The following is a 21,272-nucleotide window of genomic DNA, read 5'->3' as shown; positions in this document are numbered from 1 at the left end:
TCTTTCCTTTTTTTAGTAATTCCTCACAGGTCTCTTTCTCCTCTGAGACCCACTGCTACAAGCCCAGAACTTGCTCTGGGCTTACCAAGAACCAGGAACATTCAAAGTACAGACAATAAAGAAACATCACTGGGATCAGGACTGAGCCCTTACGCTCAGCATTTGGGCAGAAAGGGCATTAAATCCAAGCAGAGCCACAACTGGGAAAAAAAAAAAAAAATAAATCTTGTTTGTGGATGCAGGCAACTTGGCATGCAACACCAGGGGTTAAACTGCAATACAATGAAGCGACCGTTAGCCAAAAGTTCCTGGGAGTAACAAGACCATGACTCCAGACCGGCAAACCGACACCAGGGCACTCGCTTTAAAAACTAACCTTTACCTCCAGCACGTGTTTCGCACCACTAAAATGTGTCCTCACAAGAGTATCCCGCTTCCGACTGCGGACACAGTTTCACTTCATCTAAGCACAAGCTATAGGTAGGGCTCTGCTGACAATACGGATACTGCACATGCACGAGAAAAACCAAAAGCCAACCCACGTGTTTATGGTCTGCCTTGATGTTTTGAGCCGAGATTCGCAATCTGCATCCAAACAGTGGCGCTGCCCAGGAAATACCTTGGTGACAACTTTGGTGCCACCTTATTTAAACCTTAATTTAAAATGCTAACTTCATAATGAGTGGAACAAAACTGTGTAAAAACATTTCCCACTCTAATCCTGGTTTGATCCCCCCAGTATGGCCTTCTTTTGTAATTACATCCCTTTGTGATCTCACTCTAATGCCTTGTATTGTGACCCATAAAATAATCAGCCCCCTTTGTCTCTCCCTAATCCTTTTAGACTTCCTTCTTGTCTCTACACTCTTATAAATGCTGCCATTATTTGGGCTCAGCAGCTCTTCCCACCACCCCAAAGCCTGGAAAGGGGGCTGCAGGTTAAACCCTGAATATATTCTGTGCAGAGGAGCTGAAATGATGGGAAGATCTTTGCTGCTTTAAACACACTGCAATTCCCAACCTCCTCCCCTGGCCGCACAGCTTGGCAGGGAAAACAACTTGCAGGCGTGCAAATGCACCAGAACTCCTCCTTTTTCATATTCTGCAGATGACCTTGAGACCCTTGGCCTGGAGGTCATGGTGGCCAGTAAGTTTGCGGGGAGAGCGTGCTTGGCCCCAGGCTGGGCGAGAGGAGCTGCTGCTGCTGCTGCCTGCAGGGATCAATGCGGAGAAGAGACATGGCATCTGCCTTGCCCAGGCTATCAATCCTGCCCTCCTGCTGGCACGGTAAGTGCCATGGACATCCAGGCAGAGTGGGATGGAGCAGTGGGATTTGGGGTAGGATGCAGAAGGAAGGCGCAAGGATGTGTTGTGCTATCCTTGGCTACAAAACAGTCCCCCCACAGCAAGGCACAACGAGGAAATCATCTTCACAAGCCCAGATCTCTCCAGAGCTATTCTTGGGTCCCACAGTACTTCAAATATTGGGCGGGTCCATTTCACCAAACTTGAAGAAACCTCTTTGGCTCTAAGTTGCACAACTGATTTACTTTCCCTACTTTCCTGGGTTTTTTTTAATAGCATCAGATCAAACAGGGAAAATTGCTACTCTCAGGCCGGATGCGTGCAGAGCCTGATCCAATACCCAGTTTGATGGTGATTTCCAATTAGTGGTAACTGCTTGTTATTGAGTGATATAATCAATGGGTCTTACTCCACCGGCTGGGCTGTGATTTATGATGATGTGGAGCCAGCTCCATCAAATTACAGCATCAGCAAAAAGGGCTGGAAATGCCATGAGACAACACAATCAGAGTCAAGTGAGGCCAAGTTAAGTGAAGGGTGGTGATGAGGAGAAAGGCGGCTGCGTTTTGGGGAGCTCACCTTCCAAAGGAGTGGACTCTAGCCATTAATTGTTGCTCAGAGGGTATCTTCATCCACAAACAGCAAAGGCGTGCATCAGCTTCTGGCACACACAAGGGAAATACAGCTCCTCAGAGAGACTCGCAAAGACACAGCCAAGCAGTGCCTCCAGAGAACGCTCTGCCTACAAAACTGATTTTAATTAAGACAGCTCAGAGTCATGCGAAATTATGAAACTGTCATTAGGAGGAAGAAAAGATCTGTATTCAATAACCTGATCAGATTATAAAAACATGTTGCATTCCACAACCTTTTAAACTAACACACCAGGGTCTGAACAGGCACAGAAACAGCAAGCGAAAGAATTCCATCCGGCGTGTTTGGCAGAGGGTGGAAATGCCGAGGGCCTCCCCTCAACTCAATCACGCGTGGGCTTCTTGCACACTTGTTCAAAAGAAGGTTATGCCACAAAAATATTATCAATGTGTTTAGCACCTGACCTACCAATCCATAAACCAGCCACAAGCCCTCTGCTGAGCATCCTCAGTTAATAACGACATATAGAAATTCCCTTGAATTTTAGTTAAAGACATTTCATGACCCCGTTTCTAGGATGAAGATTTTAAGTGGCCGCTCCGTGGGGAAGCTGCAGGCACCTCGAGCTCATCGGGGCCGCACGCGCAGCGGCTGAGAGCAGCATATTCTTCCAGTTAAATTTTACTCAATGCCAAGTGTTGAAGTAAATTTGAAACATAAAAATATGATATCCAGCCCACATTTCCTGAATGCAAATATGTACATTCCTCCGAGCCAAGAAGATTATATTCCAAGCAATAATACAAAGCCAGGGTCTGTAACGGTGATATGAGACTAACAGCCTGCCTTTGAAGACAGCAAAAAGTGCAGCAGAGCTCTCGAGGGGCTCCGGTCTGTCAGATCCCTTTTATTCCTCAGTAGCATGGCCTTGATCAACTTTCAAGATTTTTGTTTGTGAAAGGTTTTTATTTTTTCCTTTGCTTTTGTGTTCAGATGTCAGGCTCAGAGGGAAGAAGAGATCAGCATGGGGATGAGGTTTTACCCACCGGCAGTATTTACTCTGCTCCGCAAAGGTCTGCTTAGCAATTGGGGTTTTTTTTTTTCCCTTCCAGGCAGCCAGCACCCAGGTTCTTCGATGCAATGGTCCTGTCATTTCTAAAATGGGACAATCGCCCTTCCTCCTTTGTTTGACTTGCTTATCGGGACTTGGGGCAAGGAAAATCCTTATTACTTGCGTGTAACCACCCTGAGACACGGGGGCTCAAGGGTACAACTGCGATTCATTCTTAGGAGATTTCATCTACGTTTAAGCTGAGTTCTAAGTGCAAGTGTGTGCTCCTGTGGCTCAGGCACAGCAGGGGAGCTCGCCCTGAGCAGCAGGTTACATTTGCCCACAACATCCTGTTTTATTCCCCATTATCCGCAGGCACCTGTGGCATTGAAGGCCAGGTGCCTCCTGTTTTGTGCTGGCTTCACCCAGACCTTTTCTCAGGGCTGGCAAGAAACCAAGCCTCAAGCAAAAACAGGGTTCAGAGCATTTTCAACACGATCCCTTTTTCATTTTGATTCACGCGAAACTAGGGCTACAAAAAGAAATGCTATTCAGGGACACACAGCACATCGCATACATATTGATGCAGGAGCTGAGATAACAGTGTTTATTGACAATCCACTATCCCAAAGGTAATTCCTCCGGCTCTCATGTCTCCTGTTTACAGGTCCGAAAAGTTTGATGTTGTGCTTGTGCCTCAGCCAGCTCCCAGCTCATAAATGCCAGAGCCGTTCACCAAAAGTGCTCCAAGGTTTAGCACCACAAGATTGACAAGTTTGAGATCCAGCTGCTAATCTGGCAGGGCCCCAAAGCCCTTGGCTCCTGGACAATGTCACTTCTTACACGACTGAAAAAGCTAGGTTTGCAGATGGCCACTTCATGCACTCGGGGATTGTTATACACAAGGGCTGGAGTGTTCCCTTGGTGGGCTGCCAGTCGGCCCCGGCGCTGCGGGGAGCGGGCGGCAGCGCTCCGAAAGGCCCCCCCAGTTTGGGGAGCGCAGCCAGGGGACCTCAGCCCCAGACTTTGCTGTAGACATTTCCTGCTTTGCACCAAAAAAAAAAAAAAAAAAAAAAAAAAAAAAATCACAGTGCAATTTGCAAACACAACAAAAGCAGTAGTAAGTGGCTTGCACAGAAAAAAGAGTGGTAGCCATCAGCCAAACAAGTTGGAGAACCCTTCAGTAGAACTTATTTAACAAACCATCATTTGGCCAAATCTCAGGGCTATACCGGACACCTGTCCTCACACCCATATATAAAAGAAACCCAGCAGCAACTTCTGGTCAAAGGCAAAAAGGATTAGCAGCTGCACCCCAAAGCCCCCAGACAGTCTGTGGGCAAAGCTGGCCACCAACACGACAGGGACAGGAACTACCATGACACCTCAGCTCTGCTGCCATCAGTCCCAGGGCAAACACAAAACCAGCAACCAAAGCCGGCAAAGGGGGAACCTTTGCCTGCATGACAGGAGACCCAACAGGACCAACCGCTCTGGCCACAGGGATGCAAAGGTCTATGCCGGGTTATTGCGCAGGGCTGGAGTCAGCCTGCCCCATAATTCTTCCTCCCCCACCTTTAAATTTCATTCCCTCACTGACATTTTCATCTCTCTCCTCTTCCAGGCTCCCCCACCAGACAATCTGTCTGGTGTTGTTAGCCTTGCCCCCAAAGACATTGCCACGCCAGGTAGTAAATAAGACCTTGCTGCCTCCACACTGCCTGCCTTACATAACAAAATGAAAGAAACTGTGACCTTCAGAAGGTCTTTGCCTATGGTTTGGAAAGCGCTGCCTGCCAAGCAGAGCCCAGCCACGCTGCACAGCAAAGGGGCTTCCAAACCCACCGCAGGAGATACATAAACCACAGACTACTTCACTGCATGACTTCAATGTCATTTACCCCTCCAAGACAGGGAATCTACAGCTAGAAGGTGGCTTTCAGTTTTCTCCCCAAGAAGGCTGATTAGCTCTTCTTTTACACCTGGACAGCTACACAGATTAGACACCAGCCAGATCCCCGCACCAGCTCCAGGTTCTTTTTTCTCTTCCCCTTCTTGAATCCTCTCTCCCTGAACACCCAACACGCTTTTCTCCTGCTTCCCGGCAAAGCCAGGGCCCCGTTGCAGGATTGCTTCACGAGGTACAGGTGGGTTGATGCCCGTACTTACTCGCTGCCTGAATCTTCGCCTTCCGGCTCACCACCAGCCCGTAGTGGTTTTGCGCCATGCAATCGTACTCGCCTTCATCCGAGGACCCATCTCCCCGAACCCTCTGGAAACGGGAGACGTAGAGCGATCCGTTGGCCAACATGAAGGCATTCTCGCTGTCCACGATCATCACGCCATTCTTCCGCCACGTGATGGTGATGGGCTGGATGCCCTCCACCTGGCAGTAGAGGATCAAGGGCTGCTCCTGCACAGCTATGTCATCGCTAGGCTCCACAACGAATGCCAGCTCGGAGGAATGGCCAAAATCTAAAGTGAAGATAAAAGGACAGAGTCAGCAGCGTGCCCACAAGAAGCAGCAAGAGCCAACTGCTATGGCAGCTTACAAGGGATGATGAAAACATTTCAGATAGAGTGGGCTACAATAGGGCTACAGGGTACAAGTGTTTTGGAGCAACACAAAACCCTTGGGCATGCTTTGCCTCCCAAGGCTTTGCTATCAAAGTCTCAGGGTGCAATTTCCAAAGGCACAATCACAGGCACAGTCCTTCAAGACCCACTTTGGAGACTCCAGTGAAGGGGACAGGCAGGCAGGCTCTTGCGGTAGCTTGCCAAGCCCCAGCTCCAACTCATACACCCCTGCAGACTGCCTCTTCACCTCCCCATGCAGGGGTGCAGCAATAGGCAGTAAAAACTTGCACAAGCATGGGGCATCGGCTGTTCCCATCCCAGGAGCAGAAGTTTACACGAATTCAAGAAATCTGCTCCTCTCCCCCATGTAACCAGACGGAAGGGGGGCTGCACCATGCCCCAGACCCCTCTGCAGCACAGCCGGCGGGGGCATCGGCAGCTCCCGATTCAGACCATATCGTCACCGGCATCTCTGTGACACTTCTCCCGCTCGGCAGAGCAGGAGGCTGCTTGCCTCTCGCACCTAACACCATGCCTTTCTGTCGTTTTGGTCTCTCTCGGGCTGTAACAGGCAAAGGATGGTGCTATCCAGTCCTTAATGAAGAGCCAGTTAAGCACCAAAATACAAATGCACCATGTTCTGGCTCAGCGACACAAGAGGTGTCTTGCAAAGCACTTACGCTAAACGAAGTCCACGAGAGACAAGTTGTGGCAGAATTTGTACCAACAATAGGCAAACCCTCGCTTCCCATCATCTAGATACATCCTAATTTACTTCTTTTGCCAACAGAACATTTAAATACTATGTCTTCGGCATGTTACGCTTCACTTGGTCCAGCACACCTTTTGAGGGTATAATTTGCCATACAGTCATGATTAGACGCTACAGAAGATGATAGAAATAGAGCTATTGTTCAAAAATTAGCACAAAATACACGTTGACATGAAAGACAAAAAGCAACCAAGAAGCAAGAGTCATATAAATATTTGAAGGGTGTAAATGCAGGGATGGAGGAGAATTTTTTTTTTTTCCCAAAGAGCAATGGAGAAGAAATTCCAGCAGCGTAAGAAAACTACAGTTTCATCCAAACACAGGGAAAACCTTTCTAACAGCTCTCCTGCGCAACAGCCCCTTGATGGGTGGAGGTTTCCAGCTGCTCAAACCTGCAATACAGCTTCTCCCCAGTTTCATGGGCTCAGGGGGACCAGCTCCGCAGCTGCTCACAAAACTGGGGGACACACAGGCAATTTCTCTTGGCAAACACCAGCCATGGCACAGTCTTTGTAATGCTTGTCCCTAATATAGACCCCATCAAGGACAGGATCCCACCGCACTAAGCTCAGAAATAGAGTGGAGGCCATATCATTAATGCATGGTAAAAATAAGAGATGAGAAGAGGCAGTTCTCCTAAAGAAGAAAAAAAAAAAAAAAAAAAAGTCTGTCTTTTCTGCTCTGCAAACCCAGTAAGATTTTTTTTCTTTCTTTCTGTAAATCCCCATTGCTTTCTACGCCAACTTAAATTGGATTACGGGGGATAAACATTGAGTGCAACCTGAGCCGAGGCAGATGGACGGAGAAGACAAAGGCGGCAGGGGTAGTGCACGGCAGGTCAAAGGTACTGCTGTCAAGGTATGAGTGTGTGCAGGGAATGGACAAACTCTACTTAGTGACAGACACCTAAAACATGCTCTTTATTAACCCATTAAGTCTTAAAATGTCAGGCTAGCTCCAGCCATCTCAGTGATCTATCGCTCACTGTGACTTCTTTTTATGAGATAGCCCTGGGGTCCTCTCAGCAAGTTAGACTACAGCCAGCACAAACCCATCAATTACTTTTTTTTGGTGAAAATTAAGGAATTAGATGAATGCTCCGCATTTTTCTGCAAAGTGGCCAGAGTCTCAACAGCACCTACCACGCTGGGGCCCCATTCCCTGCGTGGGCCCTCCTGGGAGTCAGGCAGGGGAAGGACCCTCACGTCCTGACACTGAACCGAGGGGGTCTTTGGACTCCAGAAAGATTGAACAAGATTTCAAGATTTAGCCTAACAGGCAATCAGAAAAAATCCCTAATGAAATAAATGCCCCATCTTCCCCCAGCTCCCCTGTACTCTTAGATAAAACAGCTTATTACTATATGTATAATAAAAGGAAGAATCAACATAATTACATGCCCTTCCCACAATAGCTGTCATTATAATAACCATCATTAAGGCCTGTGATTGGAGATAATCATGTTTACCTCCATAAACATTCGGTCTGCATCCTAACTCCAGGCTGCTCAAGCAGCAGAAGCGATGACACTCATAATTAGGGCTGGTGCCCTCAGACACACACCCGGGTGGGGATGGACACTGGCTGATCCTGGGGTCTCCTGGGCTATAGTCGAGAGCGGGACTGTGCCTCAAGTTGTGACACTGTACAATGGAGAGTGTGCAACTGGTTTGTAACCTGCAGACACCTCGCGGTGTCCAGAAGCACTCAAATTCCTCCTCAATGGATGCTTTTCTCATGGGATGCTTTTCAGACCTTGAAGAAATCCCACTGTCTCTTTCCTAGGGCTTCAGGGCCAGGTGACCAACTAACTGGAGACACAAGGAGAAGCAAACCCACCCTGTCTGGGGATCTGGGAGAAGCCAAGCTCTGTCTTTCACCCCGACGTGGGCTTTCCATTCAAATTCAGCCAAAAGTCTCTCTTCTCCCCAGATACTTAGATCCTGAAGGATGCACAGAGGCATCTGCTGCTCTTCAAAAGTCCCTACGCCCCTCCCTGGCACCACGCGCACATTAAACATCCTAAAGCTGCCTATCTGTATCCTTGAAAAGATACATCTAGCATTGCTTTAAAATACTGAGCTTTGGTCCTCAGGAGTCTTAGTATCCCAGTTTGCAAAATCCACAGGCTCTGTCTTTTGTGGTGTGAATGTCTGAGTCTCACAAATAGGTAAGTCATTGGTGGCACAGTTGGCAAGACCCAAGCTAGCCAGCTGACCTGAGCATGTCTACACCACCATAACATTGCTGGCGCAGGGAAAACTGAGCCCAGCAGGTCCCCAGCAAGCAGAAAGGTCTGAGGAAGTGGCCATGGGCTCTTCTCCAGCCAAACGTCACCTTTAGGCCAGCCCCATTCCCTATGGCCCTCAGCCTCGTGGTCTAATCTAGGGGCACAGAGCAGGTTTGGTGAGAAGGATAGCCCTCTCAACGCCAGGGCATCATGTTCCTGGGGGTTTTCTCAAAAAAGAATGAGGCCCTGCGATGCTGCACACCATCAGGTATGAGGAACTGGTCCACAAACAGCTCAACCTGAGATCCACATAGCCGCTCTAGAGGGAACTGGGTGCAAGGCACGGTGGAAACTAGGCGCCTTACACCTTCTTGGAGCGGGTGCAGCGGAGGGCCACAAAAATGATCAGAGGGATGGAGCACCTCCCCTATGAAGACAGGCTGAGAGAGCTGGGGTTGTTCAGCCTGGAGAAGAGAAGGCTCCAGGGAGACCTCATAGCAGCCTTCCAATAGCTGAAGGGAGCCTACAGGAGAGCCGGAGAGGGACTCTTTGTCAGGAAATGTAGTGACAGGACAAGGGGTAACGGTTTTAAATTGCAAGAGGGGAGATTTAGATTAGATATTAGGACGAAATTCTTTACTGTGAGGGTGGTGAGGCACTGGAACAGGTTGCCCAGGGAAGCTGTGGATGCCCCATCCCTGGAAGTGTTTAAGGCCAGGCTGGATGGGGCTTTGAGCAACCTGCTCTAGTGGGAGGTGTCCCTGCCCATGGCAGGCGGGTTGGAACTCGATGATCTTTAAGGTCCCTTCCAAGTCTAACCATTCTATGATTCTATGATTCTTCCTCCCTTTCTAAATACCTCTATTCATCCATTTGGCCGTAACCATGGCATTATTTGCATTAAAAATGGTTTTCAGGGATCAGGCTTCAAACAAGGACATCGGGATTTGACCTTCCAAGATTGGCACCGTGAAGCTCCAGGTCTCACAAATGCAGAGCTCAGTCTCCCTGGGATGCTCAGGATGAGAGACAAAGGAACAGAGACACTTGCAGAGGAATTTCCAGGGCGGGACAGGAAGGCTCCTGGTGTTTGCTCTAGAGGTCAGCTCAGATGGGCAAGAGGGAGAGCACATCAAAGCAAGGAGGTAACGGGGGAAGAGGGGCAGCCAACTCTGTTAGCATAAATAACTGATTGCGGTTAGCAGTGAGGCACAGAATTTATGCTACAAAGTTGGAAGTAAACGACGTTCCAAAGGCACAAGGAAACAGTAAAAGTGCAATTAATTGAGAGAGACAGAGAGGAAATCACCGAGGCCATGCACATTCACTTGGGGAGTCTGAAAGCCCCGTGTCTCTCCAACGGCTGGCTGCGTATCCAAACCCAACTCATCCCACACAACCTCCCGGGTATCTCCCCAAACGGACTATGAGGCAGCGTGGCTCACAGCCACTCTCTGCTCGAGACAGAAACTGTAAAACTTGGCTCACGGCAGCCGGAGCTTGTAGTTGGAGGCAGGGGCGTCCGGCAGGCAGCTGAGCAGAGTGTTTGTCTCGGCGCCGGCAGGCTGTGCCGGGGACCGCGCGAGGGAAAATTGCTTTGCTTTCTGCAAAAGGATGGAGGAGGAAGCGTTATTAGCTCTGACATAAAGGCCACAAGAAAATTATTGGAATCCTCATCCTACAAGTCTCCTTTTGAGAAACATTTACCATCTCCCTGAGCAATACAATCTGTGACTATATGTGCAAATATTTAACAAAAACTATTTTCCCTATTGATCAAGCAGACAGGCATACTCAGAGAAACCAATTAGCACTTGTGCTTTTGAACCAAGAGATTTATTTAGTGCTGAGAGAAAGAACTTCGAATTAATGTGAAGCTTAAAAGACACTTTGAAGTTCATTTAAAAAAAAATAAGTTTAATTATTTTTTACTTGACACTGTGATTCATGTTCAAAGCTTCAAAAGAGCTTGCTCATACCCTAGCATTGTCCTTTTCCATTTGGGAAACACGATTTTGGCTTTCCCTCCTGTGCTTCTGAAAAATACAGCAGCTAATCTCACCACTCTAATTAGCAGTGACATCCATCGCAAAGGACCTCAGTCACATCACAGCTCATCCTCCTGGACCCTGTCCAGACCCACAGCCAGCAGGGCCATCCCTGCCCCAGGAGCTCATGATCCCGACAGATGAAGCCCGTATTATTACTCCCGTTCTAGACAGGGAACATTAATCACAGGGAGATGAAATGACCTGCCAAGGGCCTGGTCTGAGCTCATGGGGAAGCGAGATATTGCAGGAGCAGCCAAGTCCACCTTGGTCTTCCTCATGCAGCATCACCAAGAGCACTGGTGAGGAGACTGAGGCAGCCCCAGCTCCTCTCTCATCACATCCACAGCACAACGTCCACCTGTAAACAGCCTCTCATGCTCTCCCGAGCAGAAATTTGTCCTCTCCTGATTTACTGTGTTTGCTCCCAGCGTAACACAGCATAAATCAGCAGTGACCCACCGGTGAGCTTTACCACCGCCAAGGTTAGCCACCCAGTCCTGCTTCAATAAAGGCACAAGAAAATGTCCCTGGGCTCCCACCAGCCCAGGACCAGAGGTTTTTATAGAATCATAGAATCATAGAATGGTTAGAGTTGGAAGGGACCTTAAAGATCATCGAGTTCCGACCCCCCTGCCATGGGCAGGGACACCTCCACTAGAGCAGGTTGCTCAAAGCCCCATCCAGCCTGGCCTTAAACACTTCCAGGGATGGGGCATCCACAGCTTCTCTGGGCAACCTGTTCCAGTGCCTCACCACCCTCACAGTAAAGAATTTCTTCCTAATATCTAATCTAAATCTCCCCTCTTGCAATTTAAAACCATTACCCCTTGTCTTGTCACTACACTCGCAGGTGAGTATTAGCATCAAAAGCCTGGGCGCAGGTTGGGACAGCCCTAAAAAAAATGCCTCCTGTTTTTTCAGTGGAAGTTTGGGGTTTTTTGGCATTTTTTTTTTTCCAAAATCCTTCTGCAAATGCGAGGATATGGAAGGAAGAGATATCTGGACCTGAAAGATGTTCTTCAGCAGATTATAACAGGTTTCAGGCTGATGAAATTGGCAACCTAAAAATCCAGCTGGTGCTCCCTTAAATCTCCTTGAGGCTGACCCAGACCCTAAGGAGAAAAGCACTACACTGCAGTAAAGTGCAAATTGGCTCTTAAGGGCATCCAGAAAAATTTACATTTAAAGAAGAAGAGAATAGGCTGTAACAGGCCCAACATCTTGCTGGCAGTAAAGTTTACTAGCTCAGAATTTTTTTTATTCCCTTTCCTTTCAGACGAGAGGTTATATAAAGCGATTTTTCCATCAGGGTGCATAAACCACATCCACTCGTTAAGTGATTGCAGGAGGTCCCTGTCGAGGGCAACGAGACATCTCAGCCACCTGATGCAGAGCCCAGAGACATGCCCAGCATTGCTGCCCCCAGCAGAGAGACAGATTTTAGCTGAGGAAGGCAAACACAGCCCAAAGAGCCAGAGAAGTTGCCCCAAATAATTTTCAGATGTTTGAGACCAGACTGGGCAAATCCCAGGAGGACGATTGTTAAACACAGGGTGGAAGCTGGAAGCATTCACAGCACAAAGACCCTTTCCAGGACGAGCTCCGAGTCCTTGTGGGCTCCCCCATCCCTGAAGACAGCAGGGTAAAACCTGTTGGTATAAGCTGGAAAGGGCAAAAAACCCTTTTCTGAGATAGCCCACAGTAGCTCCATCCACAGCAGCAAGCCGAGCGCAGGATGTGTTGTTATTTGCATTCCCCACATGTTTCACAGCCCTGACCAAATCACAGTCTCACCGCAGAGGGCATCAGTGATACAAATTCAGAGCAGGAAACAACCCGCGCACGAGAGGACGGCAAAGGCAGTGGCCAAGATGGGAAACACCATGGCCAGAGCCGGGGTCCCCACAGGCTTCAGCCCCCAAGGCTCCTTTAATGCAGAATGGGGTAATAGCTGGTTTCAGCCCCCAACTCCGCAAGAAAGCATCAAGGAGGTGGCTGTCCCTGTGTCCAGTCCCTTGCACAGACGGGGCAGGGAACAGACTGGCCACATAGTGAGTGACAATGCTCGTGGATCACAGGTACGTCAGCTGGATGGCACAAGGTTGCCAAGAGAGCCACAAGCACCCTGGCATCACGGTGCCAAAACCATCAGCCAGCACAGCCCCGTCACCCAGCCCTTGAAATTCAGCTTGAGCACTGGCAGGCAGGACTGGCTGGTGTGCAAGGAAAGGAAAGGCAAGGTCCTTCTGGGGGAAGAGAAGTTTCTGTGCACATTAAAACCTTTGAAACTCTTAATTGCATCCAGGGGATTTAAAAGAAACACAGCACTCTCCCCTCCCTGCCATCCCCTCTGCCTTATCACCTCCCACCCTGAAATTCAGGATGGAGGAAAGCATCGCCTCACTCCTCTCTGGCACTGCCAAGCACCTCACCCGTCCCTGCTCCCTCCAAAACCAGAGCCATTTTAACGAAACTAGCACTTTTCTCCCTTTTCACATACTCTCAGGTTTCAGCAGCAAAGACCCTTTTGCAAAAGCATCTTCCCAAGTCAGCAGAATCACCCACCACAACCCGCATCCTCCTAACTTGCCATTAGCTTCATCAACACAATTACACGTCCAAGAACGGGGCTGGGGCTGGGGGGGGAAGGGGAAAAAAAAAAAAAAAAAAAAAGGCAGCAAATCCTTGACTCTGCTCTGAAACTCTGGTTTTAAATTACCAACGCAGGAGCGGGTCTGGGTTATTAAGTGACTGGGCTCCTCTCGAGTGGAGGGTGCGATACAACAGTGACATTTGATATAATAGCAAGGCCAGATCAGAATGCTGTGTGCTTTTTTTCTCCGTGCGCTGGCCTATTTGCCTCTCTCTTCTCTTAAAGTGCAATTATTGACATGTTCGCCTCCTTAACCATCAGTTTTATATGCTTGCCAATGACTCCTGAACATGTGTAAACAATTATTTTTATTTTCTTGCAAAACCAAAATGTTGCATATTCTTTTGGATAAACGGACTCGGGTAGATTTTCATGAGCCCTGCTACATAATTTATTAGTTTCTAAACTCTGTAAAACTAAAAGCTCCAGTAAAGTTCAAATAAGTTTGTGATTTCAAAGTAATTTTGAATGGACTATTCCTGTTCCTGCCCAACGTTATGCAGTTGATTTAAATGGGAATTCTTAATCTGCAGAGGGGGGCTCCCGCATTGTTTTGTTAGATCAAATAAAGGGACAATATCCGGGGTCAGAAGCCCAGGAGCGCAAAGCATGAAATAAAGGGGAAGGGGGGGGGGGAAGGGGGCAAGGAGAAAAGCATCTTCTGTCCCAGATCTGTTAAGGGCTGCAAAATGAAGCACGTGGTCTGCTCGAACGCTCGCTGCTTCGGCGGGGAAAGCCAGGCACCGGCAGAGGCTTCGCACAAACCCCACTGCACGCTGCTCCCCACACTGCAGCCCCACGTCGGGGACCCATCCCGCTCCTGTCAGATTCAGCCCTGGATCCTAACGCTGCAGCAAGCAAGCCAGGGCGTCCGGCCATCCCAGCATGGCAGAGAAAGATGCTTTATGGCAGTGGGATGGGGAGGTGTGGGGGGAGTAGTGTCCCAAAGGTTTGTGAAGCAAGGGGCTGGCGTTGCGTGCGGTTGCTGCTTGGGACTTCACACGCTGCGATGTGGGACTCTCCAGAAACAAGGAAATCGGAAAAAGAAAAGTTAAGAGAAACAGAAAAGAGGGAGAGAGGCTTTCCCATTTGCATATATAAAATGAGAGCAGTTTGGCAGCTCTCCGCCGGACAGTACTGCTGCTGAGATGCTCCACGCTGGCCCACACCAGGCTCATTGCACCAGAGTATCTGGGACAAAACTGGGATTCAGCAGGGAACTGGGTTGTAATCTTGGATCTGGGAGCCTTTTGCCCAGCTTCTCTCCCTGGGAAACCTCTGCCAGCTCCTCAGCGAGCGCGAGAGCTTGCACTGTACAAGGTCCAGAGCCTGACAGGTAATAAGAAGAGGAGCAATTAGACTGGTTTAGGATTCTAACTCCCTGTGCAGGGGGTGGCAAGGCAGATCAAGAGGGGACCAACCTGCCCTATTCCCCTCTCCATCGGCTGGCTTTTAAACACTTAGAATCATAGAATCATCTAGGTTGGAAGGGACCTTTAAGATCGAGTCCAATCATTAACCTAAAACTGTTTTGGCAGTGCGGTGGCCCCAGCAGACATTTGCGTGCCACCAGCATGGGTGGCTGCATGCTTGCACCCCTGCGTGAGCTTCGCAGCCAGCACAGGTCCCAAACATGGTGCACGAGTACCTGATTGTGAGACCACCAGCCCATTTCACGGGCCGCCCGCCCGCCCGCCGCATCCACCACGTGGGAAAACCACGTCCTGAGGTTCTCCTGTTGAACTCCCCAAGAGAGACAAAGCCCAAACGTGGGCTTGAATTTCATACAGTGTCTCTGAGTGTTACTGAGGAAATGATACCTGATACTCTCTATGTATATTAAGAAAAAAACAACAGGGTATTACACCAATTTAGGAGAAAGCAATCCTTTTTTTGCATCAAAAAAAACAAACCAACACAGCCACACAGAGTAGGAATTAGTGAAAGCTTATAGCTTCAATAATTTAGAAGTTAAGCCTACTTAAATATAAATGACGATGTTTAATTCCAAGGCTGTTACTGAGCTGAGCCGGGGAGCCTCTCGTATCCTATGCCTGCCTTTGAATGCCGGGCTCAGCAATAAGAGACAAAAGCTGTCCACCACCCAGAACAAAGAGCTCCAGGAAATTAAAAAAAAAAAAAAGGAAAGAAAGAAAATACTGTCTCTCTGCTGAGCCCACTCCAGCAGACTGACCAGCAGCTCCCGACGCCTGGTTCACAGTCACCCAGGCCAGCATTTTGGGGAGTTTGAAAACCGCAGGGGTGGGAGGGGAGCATCCCATCCCGCACAGCAAGGCACCGCTCCCGACGAGCATCCGTCCCCGCGGTGAGGCTTTCTGCTCCCACACTGATTGACACCGACGCGGGAGGGTTTATTAAATTCAGAAGAGCACAGAAACGCGTTATCTCACTGTTAACCACGTCTAGAGCATATAAACCCACCGAGGGGGGGGGGGGAAAAAACCCCGGAACACAAAAATTTCTAAAGTGCAGTCAAGCACTTTCTAGCGGGACCAGCAAAACACGCCCCAAAGTCAGGAGCCACTGAGCTGCCAAGTCACAGCACAAATAAACACACAGGACAATTTGGACAGCAGCAGGCAGTAAACTAGATAAAAACTCAACTTACTAAAGTTTTGCTTTCAAAAACTCACTTCTTTTCCTTTCCTCCTCCCCCCCCCTCCCCCCCAAAAGAAGTACTTTTCCAGCCATCCTTACTGCACTGTTGCATGCCTCCTAACAGAGTAATGAGATCTGCCTCCTTACATCCACTTCACAGATAACTTATATTTTCTGCGAGTTACACTGGCTTCTCCTCGCCGTGGCTGCTACGAACCACGTGGCGAGATTTATTATGGGAATAGCCCACAGCCTGGTTTCCTAAACACCGCGGCAGCTAATCTCTGATTAATCTAACATACGCTTTTTTTCCCTTTGACCACGCTGGGCTGCTTGCACATTTTCTAAACAACTCCTACTCTTCCTTATCTTTAGGGCTGCTAAGCGAGGCGAGGGCAAGATGCACATGGGTATTTCGCTGCAGAACAGCATCTTTCTCTGCTTCCTTCTCAGATTAGACCCATGCTTAAGCAACGTCACCAGCAGAAGGAAAATATTGCAATTTATCAGCAGGGCATGTGCACAGTAGGTCCAGGGAAGAATCCCTTTGATGTTTTTGTAGTTCGGCCCTGGTCCGATGGGTGGTGTTACCGGTTGCGGCTCCGTGAACCGAGCCAGGCGCTACAGGGCAGCACAATACTTGTGGGTTTAAAGTAGCTCGCCGTCACGCCCGCAACTTGCAACCCAACATCTCTTCTCCGTAGCTGCCACCTTGGGTGACAAACCCGACTCGGTCGCGCCGGCGCTGCCTCCCGCTCCCATCGCCGGTGAGGATTTCGGGTCTGGTCCCCGGGCACGGATGCCCGACCACACCACTGCCACGGCTGCCACCCCATCCCTCCCCAGTGCCAGTCGTGGGGGCGAGAGCCCCACAAACACCGCGGTCCCTTCCCCGCAGCTCCCGGCGAAGCGGGGTTTCCAACTGAAAACACGGCTTTAGGGGAACACTTAGGGCTGCCTTCAGATCACGGCTGATGTAGAAGCCTTCAGCCGAAAGCCACGACCCCGCAGAGCGCCTTCCCGGGAGGGATGCTCCCCCGGCGGGCGACGCGGGCAGCCGCGCATCGCCGCGCTGCACGGGCGGACCCGGGCGTGAGGGACCCCGCAGCCGCGCTCGGTCCCTCCAGCCCCCGCAGCTCTTCGGTCCCGTTCAGCCCCCACGGCGCCCGACGCCACGGGGACGGGCTGAGCGCGGGGCTGGGAGCGACCGGGGAGGTGTGAGGGGTCGGGACCGGCTGGGGACGAGCAAGGCGGGACCGGGACACGGCACAGAGCTGGTGAGGGACGCGGGGGAGCGGCGACGAGCACGGCTCCGGCCACCACGGAGGTGACGGGGGGATGCGAAGTGCGGGAGGGACCGACCGACCGACCGAGGGGCGAAGGCGGCGGGGGGCAGCGCCGGTACCGGGCGCGGCGGCGGCAGGTCCGTTCCCCCGCCCGCTCCCCAAGCCCGCCCCGGCTCTTACCTCCGCGGCAGCCGAGCAGCAGCAGCCCCAGCAGGCAGGCGGGCAGCGCGGAGCCCGGCGGAGCCATGGCATCCCGGGCGGGCGGGCTCGCCTCCCTGCGCCCCACGGGGAGGGAGCAGCCCGCGCCGGAGGGAGGGAAGGAGGGAAGGAGAGAACCACCCCCCCGGTTGAGGCGGGGGAGCGGAGAGGAGGGTGGAAAAAAAAAAAAAAAGGAAAGAAAAAAAAAAAAAAAGCCAAAAAGCGGATTTCAGCGCTGCTCCCCTCCGCGCGAGCACGCCGCCGCGCCGGGCGGGCGGGGGGGCGGCGCTGAGGGAGCGGGGCCGGCGGCGGGCGGGGGCGGGCGGGCAGCGCCTTGCGCCATCTTGCGCATCCGCCAGGCCGCCGGCAGCGCCGCGGCGGGGGAAGGCGGTCCCCGTGAGGGTCTGGTCAGCGACCGCCGCGACCGGGGCCCGCGGGGACTGTGGCCGGACCCTCAGCGGGGCTCCCCTCACCGGAGCCCTGTCACCGGGGCAGCCTCACGGGTCTCCCCTCACCGGTTCCACTTCACGGGGCTCCCTTCACCGATGCCCGCTCATGGATCTCTCCAGTCCAGAGCCCCCTCACCGGGGCTCCCTTCACAGGGCTCCCCTCACCGGTGCCCGCTTACGCATCTCCCGTCAATGGAAGCCGCTCACCAGAGCCCCTTCAGGGGTCTCCCGTCACAGGGCTCCCCTCATCGGTTCCAATTTACGGGGCTCCCTTCACAGGGCTCCCCCTCACCGGTGCCCCCTCACGGGTTTCCCCTCGCCAGGGCAGCCTCAGGGGTCTCCAGAGCCCCCTCACAGGTTTCCCCTCACTGGTTCCACTTTATGGTTCTGCCATCACAGGGCTCCTCCCCTGGCCAGTGCCCCCTCATGGGGCTCCCCTGACCAGAGTCCCCTCACGGGGCGCCCCTCAACAGAGCCCTGTCACCAGAGCTCCCTCATGGGTCCTTCGTCACGGATCTCCCATCGTTGGTTCCACTTCACCGGTCTCCCATCACAGGGCTCCCCCTCACCGGTGCCCGCTCACAGGTCTTCCCTCCCTGATGCCCCCTCATGGCCTCCCTCAGGCCCAGCCCCATGGGGTGCTGCGGACCCCCAGAGCAGGAAAGCCCTCCAGGGGTCCAGCTGGGAATGCCCGGCCTCACCATGCCCAGGAGGTGGCAGCCAGCGCCAGACCTTCCTTCCCAAGCTTGTGGTAATGATATGGGAAGACGTTGCCTTGCTCTCTGCCCGAGGGCCTCCCTCCCACCTGTCACTGCTCAAAGGGACCAGATCTTGGCAATGGTGTCCTGGTCTGCCACAGCGGGGCAGAGTCCCATCCCCGAGCCCGTGCAGCTCTGCCCCAGGCCATGGAGCTGACTCTTTTCTGCTCTTAATCCCCAAAATCTGGCATTAAAACAAGGGCAAATGCTGATGAGACAGCACGACTTCCAACTGGTTCCACCAAGCGTTTCACTTCTGGGTTTTGTTTTTGAAGAACAAAATGTTGGCAGTGCCTGGAGGTGACTGGTGTCCCCCCAGGAAGCAGGGTGGTGGGATCACAGAGCCCATACACAAGGGGATCCCACGTCTGGGAAGTCCCAGAGGACAGGAATGAAGAAGAGCTTGGCTCATCCCAGTGCTTTTTATTTTAAATGCCGTCATAAGGTGACTTGCCCAGGTCAGTCACACAGATGTTGGACCAAGCAGCTCACCCTCGAAGTGGCCCTTATATCTGGATCCTGCCCAGTCCCCCGCTCACCACCAGCAGCAGTGAAACTCCTCTCTTCAACGACAGCTCAAAGCCTCTTGTGGTGTTTGGGAAAAAAAAACAACTGAAAAAAAAAAAAAAATCCAAGTGGCTCCGAATTCATTTATTTTTTTCAGAATAAAAGCAGAGCTTGACGGACCGGGTTACTAAACCCTATAACTACGCCCAGAAACCTGATGAAAAACCCTTTGTAAAGCCAAGCAAATGCGTGTCTCCCCTTCACGGTGCACCCCGAGCGCGTTGGAGTCGGCAAACGAGGGAAGAAGACGTCACTACATCTGCTCCGCATTAAAGCTTCCCTCATTTAGCAGAGGGCTGAGCTCTACGAGGCTGCTTTCAGCCGGGGAAGAATTTGCTCTGGCTCCATCAGCCTCTCGGTAACATCTGAATTTCGGCGCTGTCCCTGACCTTTTGGCACCAGCCCTGCTCCTGTTCCCCAGCCGCCTCCCTGGCTCCTGCCGCGGGGCCCCGCCAGCATTTCTGGAACGCTGTGGCAGCTCCCGGGATGCCGCCGGCACCGAGGATGGCTTGTGGGAATTAATAATTCCAAGGGAAATGAAGCACAGTGTGTTTTACAGGGCGCATTTTCCCCAGGAAGCACAGATTTCGGGTGCTTTTGCTCCCACGCACGGGCAACGGCAGTATCCGGGAGCCGACGTGTTCAGGACATCACCAAGTTCAGCCCTGTGTCTTGCAAGTGACAGTAGTGACATCACTGGTATCACATCCAAAAATCACAAGTGCGGTCGGTCTTGCCAAACATTAGGACTCATGAAAAGGCATGAGATTTTTAAAGAGAAAGGCAGTTTTGGGGCCCTTAGAGCCACCCAAGAGCAGGAATCCCGGAGCACTCATGGTTTTCTGTCCTCCTCTGTAACCATTAGGGTTTAAAAAAGTTGCTTTGTACTGGAGGCAGGAATTTGCTTATCACACTGCGAGCAGAAATTGGAGCTTTTTTGGAAAGCAGCAGGGTTACAGGAGGGGCAGTGCCCAGGCCCAGCTGAGGCTCCAGACCCTTTCCCTGCAGAGCACTCTTGGGCTCCATCCCTCCGTCCCCCCTCCCGCAGAGGGGCACGGGGTCTGTCCGTCCGTCCATCTGTCCTCCCTCTCCGCAAGGGGATCCTCCACAAGCACCAGCCTTGGAGGGTGTCGCTCGCCCCTCACCCTCTGCACAGCAAATTGCCATCAGCTCCGATAGCGCTCCCGATTTACACCAATTAACTGCAAACTGAGGTCCCCAAGACCCCATTAGCAGTTTCGGCAGATGAAGCGGGAGATTAACTTGTCTGAATTCACTCCATTTATTATTCTATGTGTAATTGTGGTTTCCCTGTCCGCTAACGGCCTGGGAGCTTTTCACTTACATACGTACATGCGGGGTTTTAGCATCTGTTTCATGGCCAGTGAGCAACAGGGAGGGGAGCCAAAATCGTGGCACCCACTCGGAGGCACTTGAGAGCCATCCCGGCAGCGGTGGGACAGCCCCGGGATGTACTCCTGGAAGCTGCTTTCTCCAGCAGAAACCCTTTCCCCCCTGTTTTTTGGCTGTATAAGGACACAGGTGTCACGGTGGCTCTCCACAGCGTCTCATGCTGCAAACTGAGAGCTGGAAGTGGGATTTGCAGTCACCACTCACCCCCCTCCCCAGGTCCTTCCTTGCTCATTTATGGGGTTACCTGTCATTAGGAGAAAGACCCATCAGAGTTACGCGGCCCGACCCCGTTCCTTCAACCACTATCAGAGAACACTATGCTAAGTGCAGATTTATTACCTCTGTAACGCAGATAAAATGAGATTTTATGGCTCTGTAGTCCTGGCAGCATAGAGTAATAATGGAAACCATTTACTCGAGTAGGGAATGCATCCTGGGAAGAAAGGGAGATGCACGGGAGGTGAACGGTGTGTCCTCGGGCACTGCCAGATACCCTCTCCCCAGTCTCGCTGGACACAGGCCACTGAGTGTTCAGCCCCACATGCCACCCGAAAGCAGTCTCACCATTCGTTTGCTAGATGCTTCTGCTTAGTTTTGACATTAAAAAATTCCCCAGCTAGATAAAGCATGAAATGGGACAAATTTATTATTATTTTCATTTTTCTTACAGGAATCTGTTAAAAAATGAGAAATAAGCATCAAGAAATGCCTAATGAACCCAAATTCTGCCCACGCCTGAAATCCCTGAA

General features: G+C 51.4%; 1 protein-coding gene across 1 annotated transcript in view; it reads right to left on the bottom strand.

The window, feature by feature from the left end:
- IGDCC3 (immunoglobulin superfamily DCC subclass member 3) overlaps positions 1 to 17,385 on the bottom strand; it is a 105,218-nt gene extending 87,833 nt beyond the window's left edge. Inside the window, exons 1-2 of the mRNA XM_074155982.1 lie at positions 17,319 to 17,385; positions 5,120 to 5,425 (exon numbers count right to left, since the gene is read on the bottom strand). Of these exons, the coding sequence (XP_074012083.1) occupies positions 5,120 to 5,425; positions 17,319 to 17,385 (373 nt within the window). The remainder of the gene's footprint in view (positions 1 to 5,119; positions 5,426 to 17,318) is intronic.
- Between the last annotated feature and the right edge of the window lie 3,887 nt (positions 17,386 to 21,272).

This window comes from Numenius arquata, chromosome 11 (assembly GCF_964106895.1).
Source record: "Numenius arquata chromosome 11, bNumArq3.hap1.1, whole genome shotgun sequence".
Taxonomy (NCBI): domain Eukaryota; kingdom Metazoa; phylum Chordata; class Aves; order Charadriiformes; family Scolopacidae; genus Numenius; species Numenius arquata.
The sequence above is the reverse complement of the archived record's forward strand: the minus strand, read 5'-3'. Positions and strand labels throughout refer to the sequence as shown.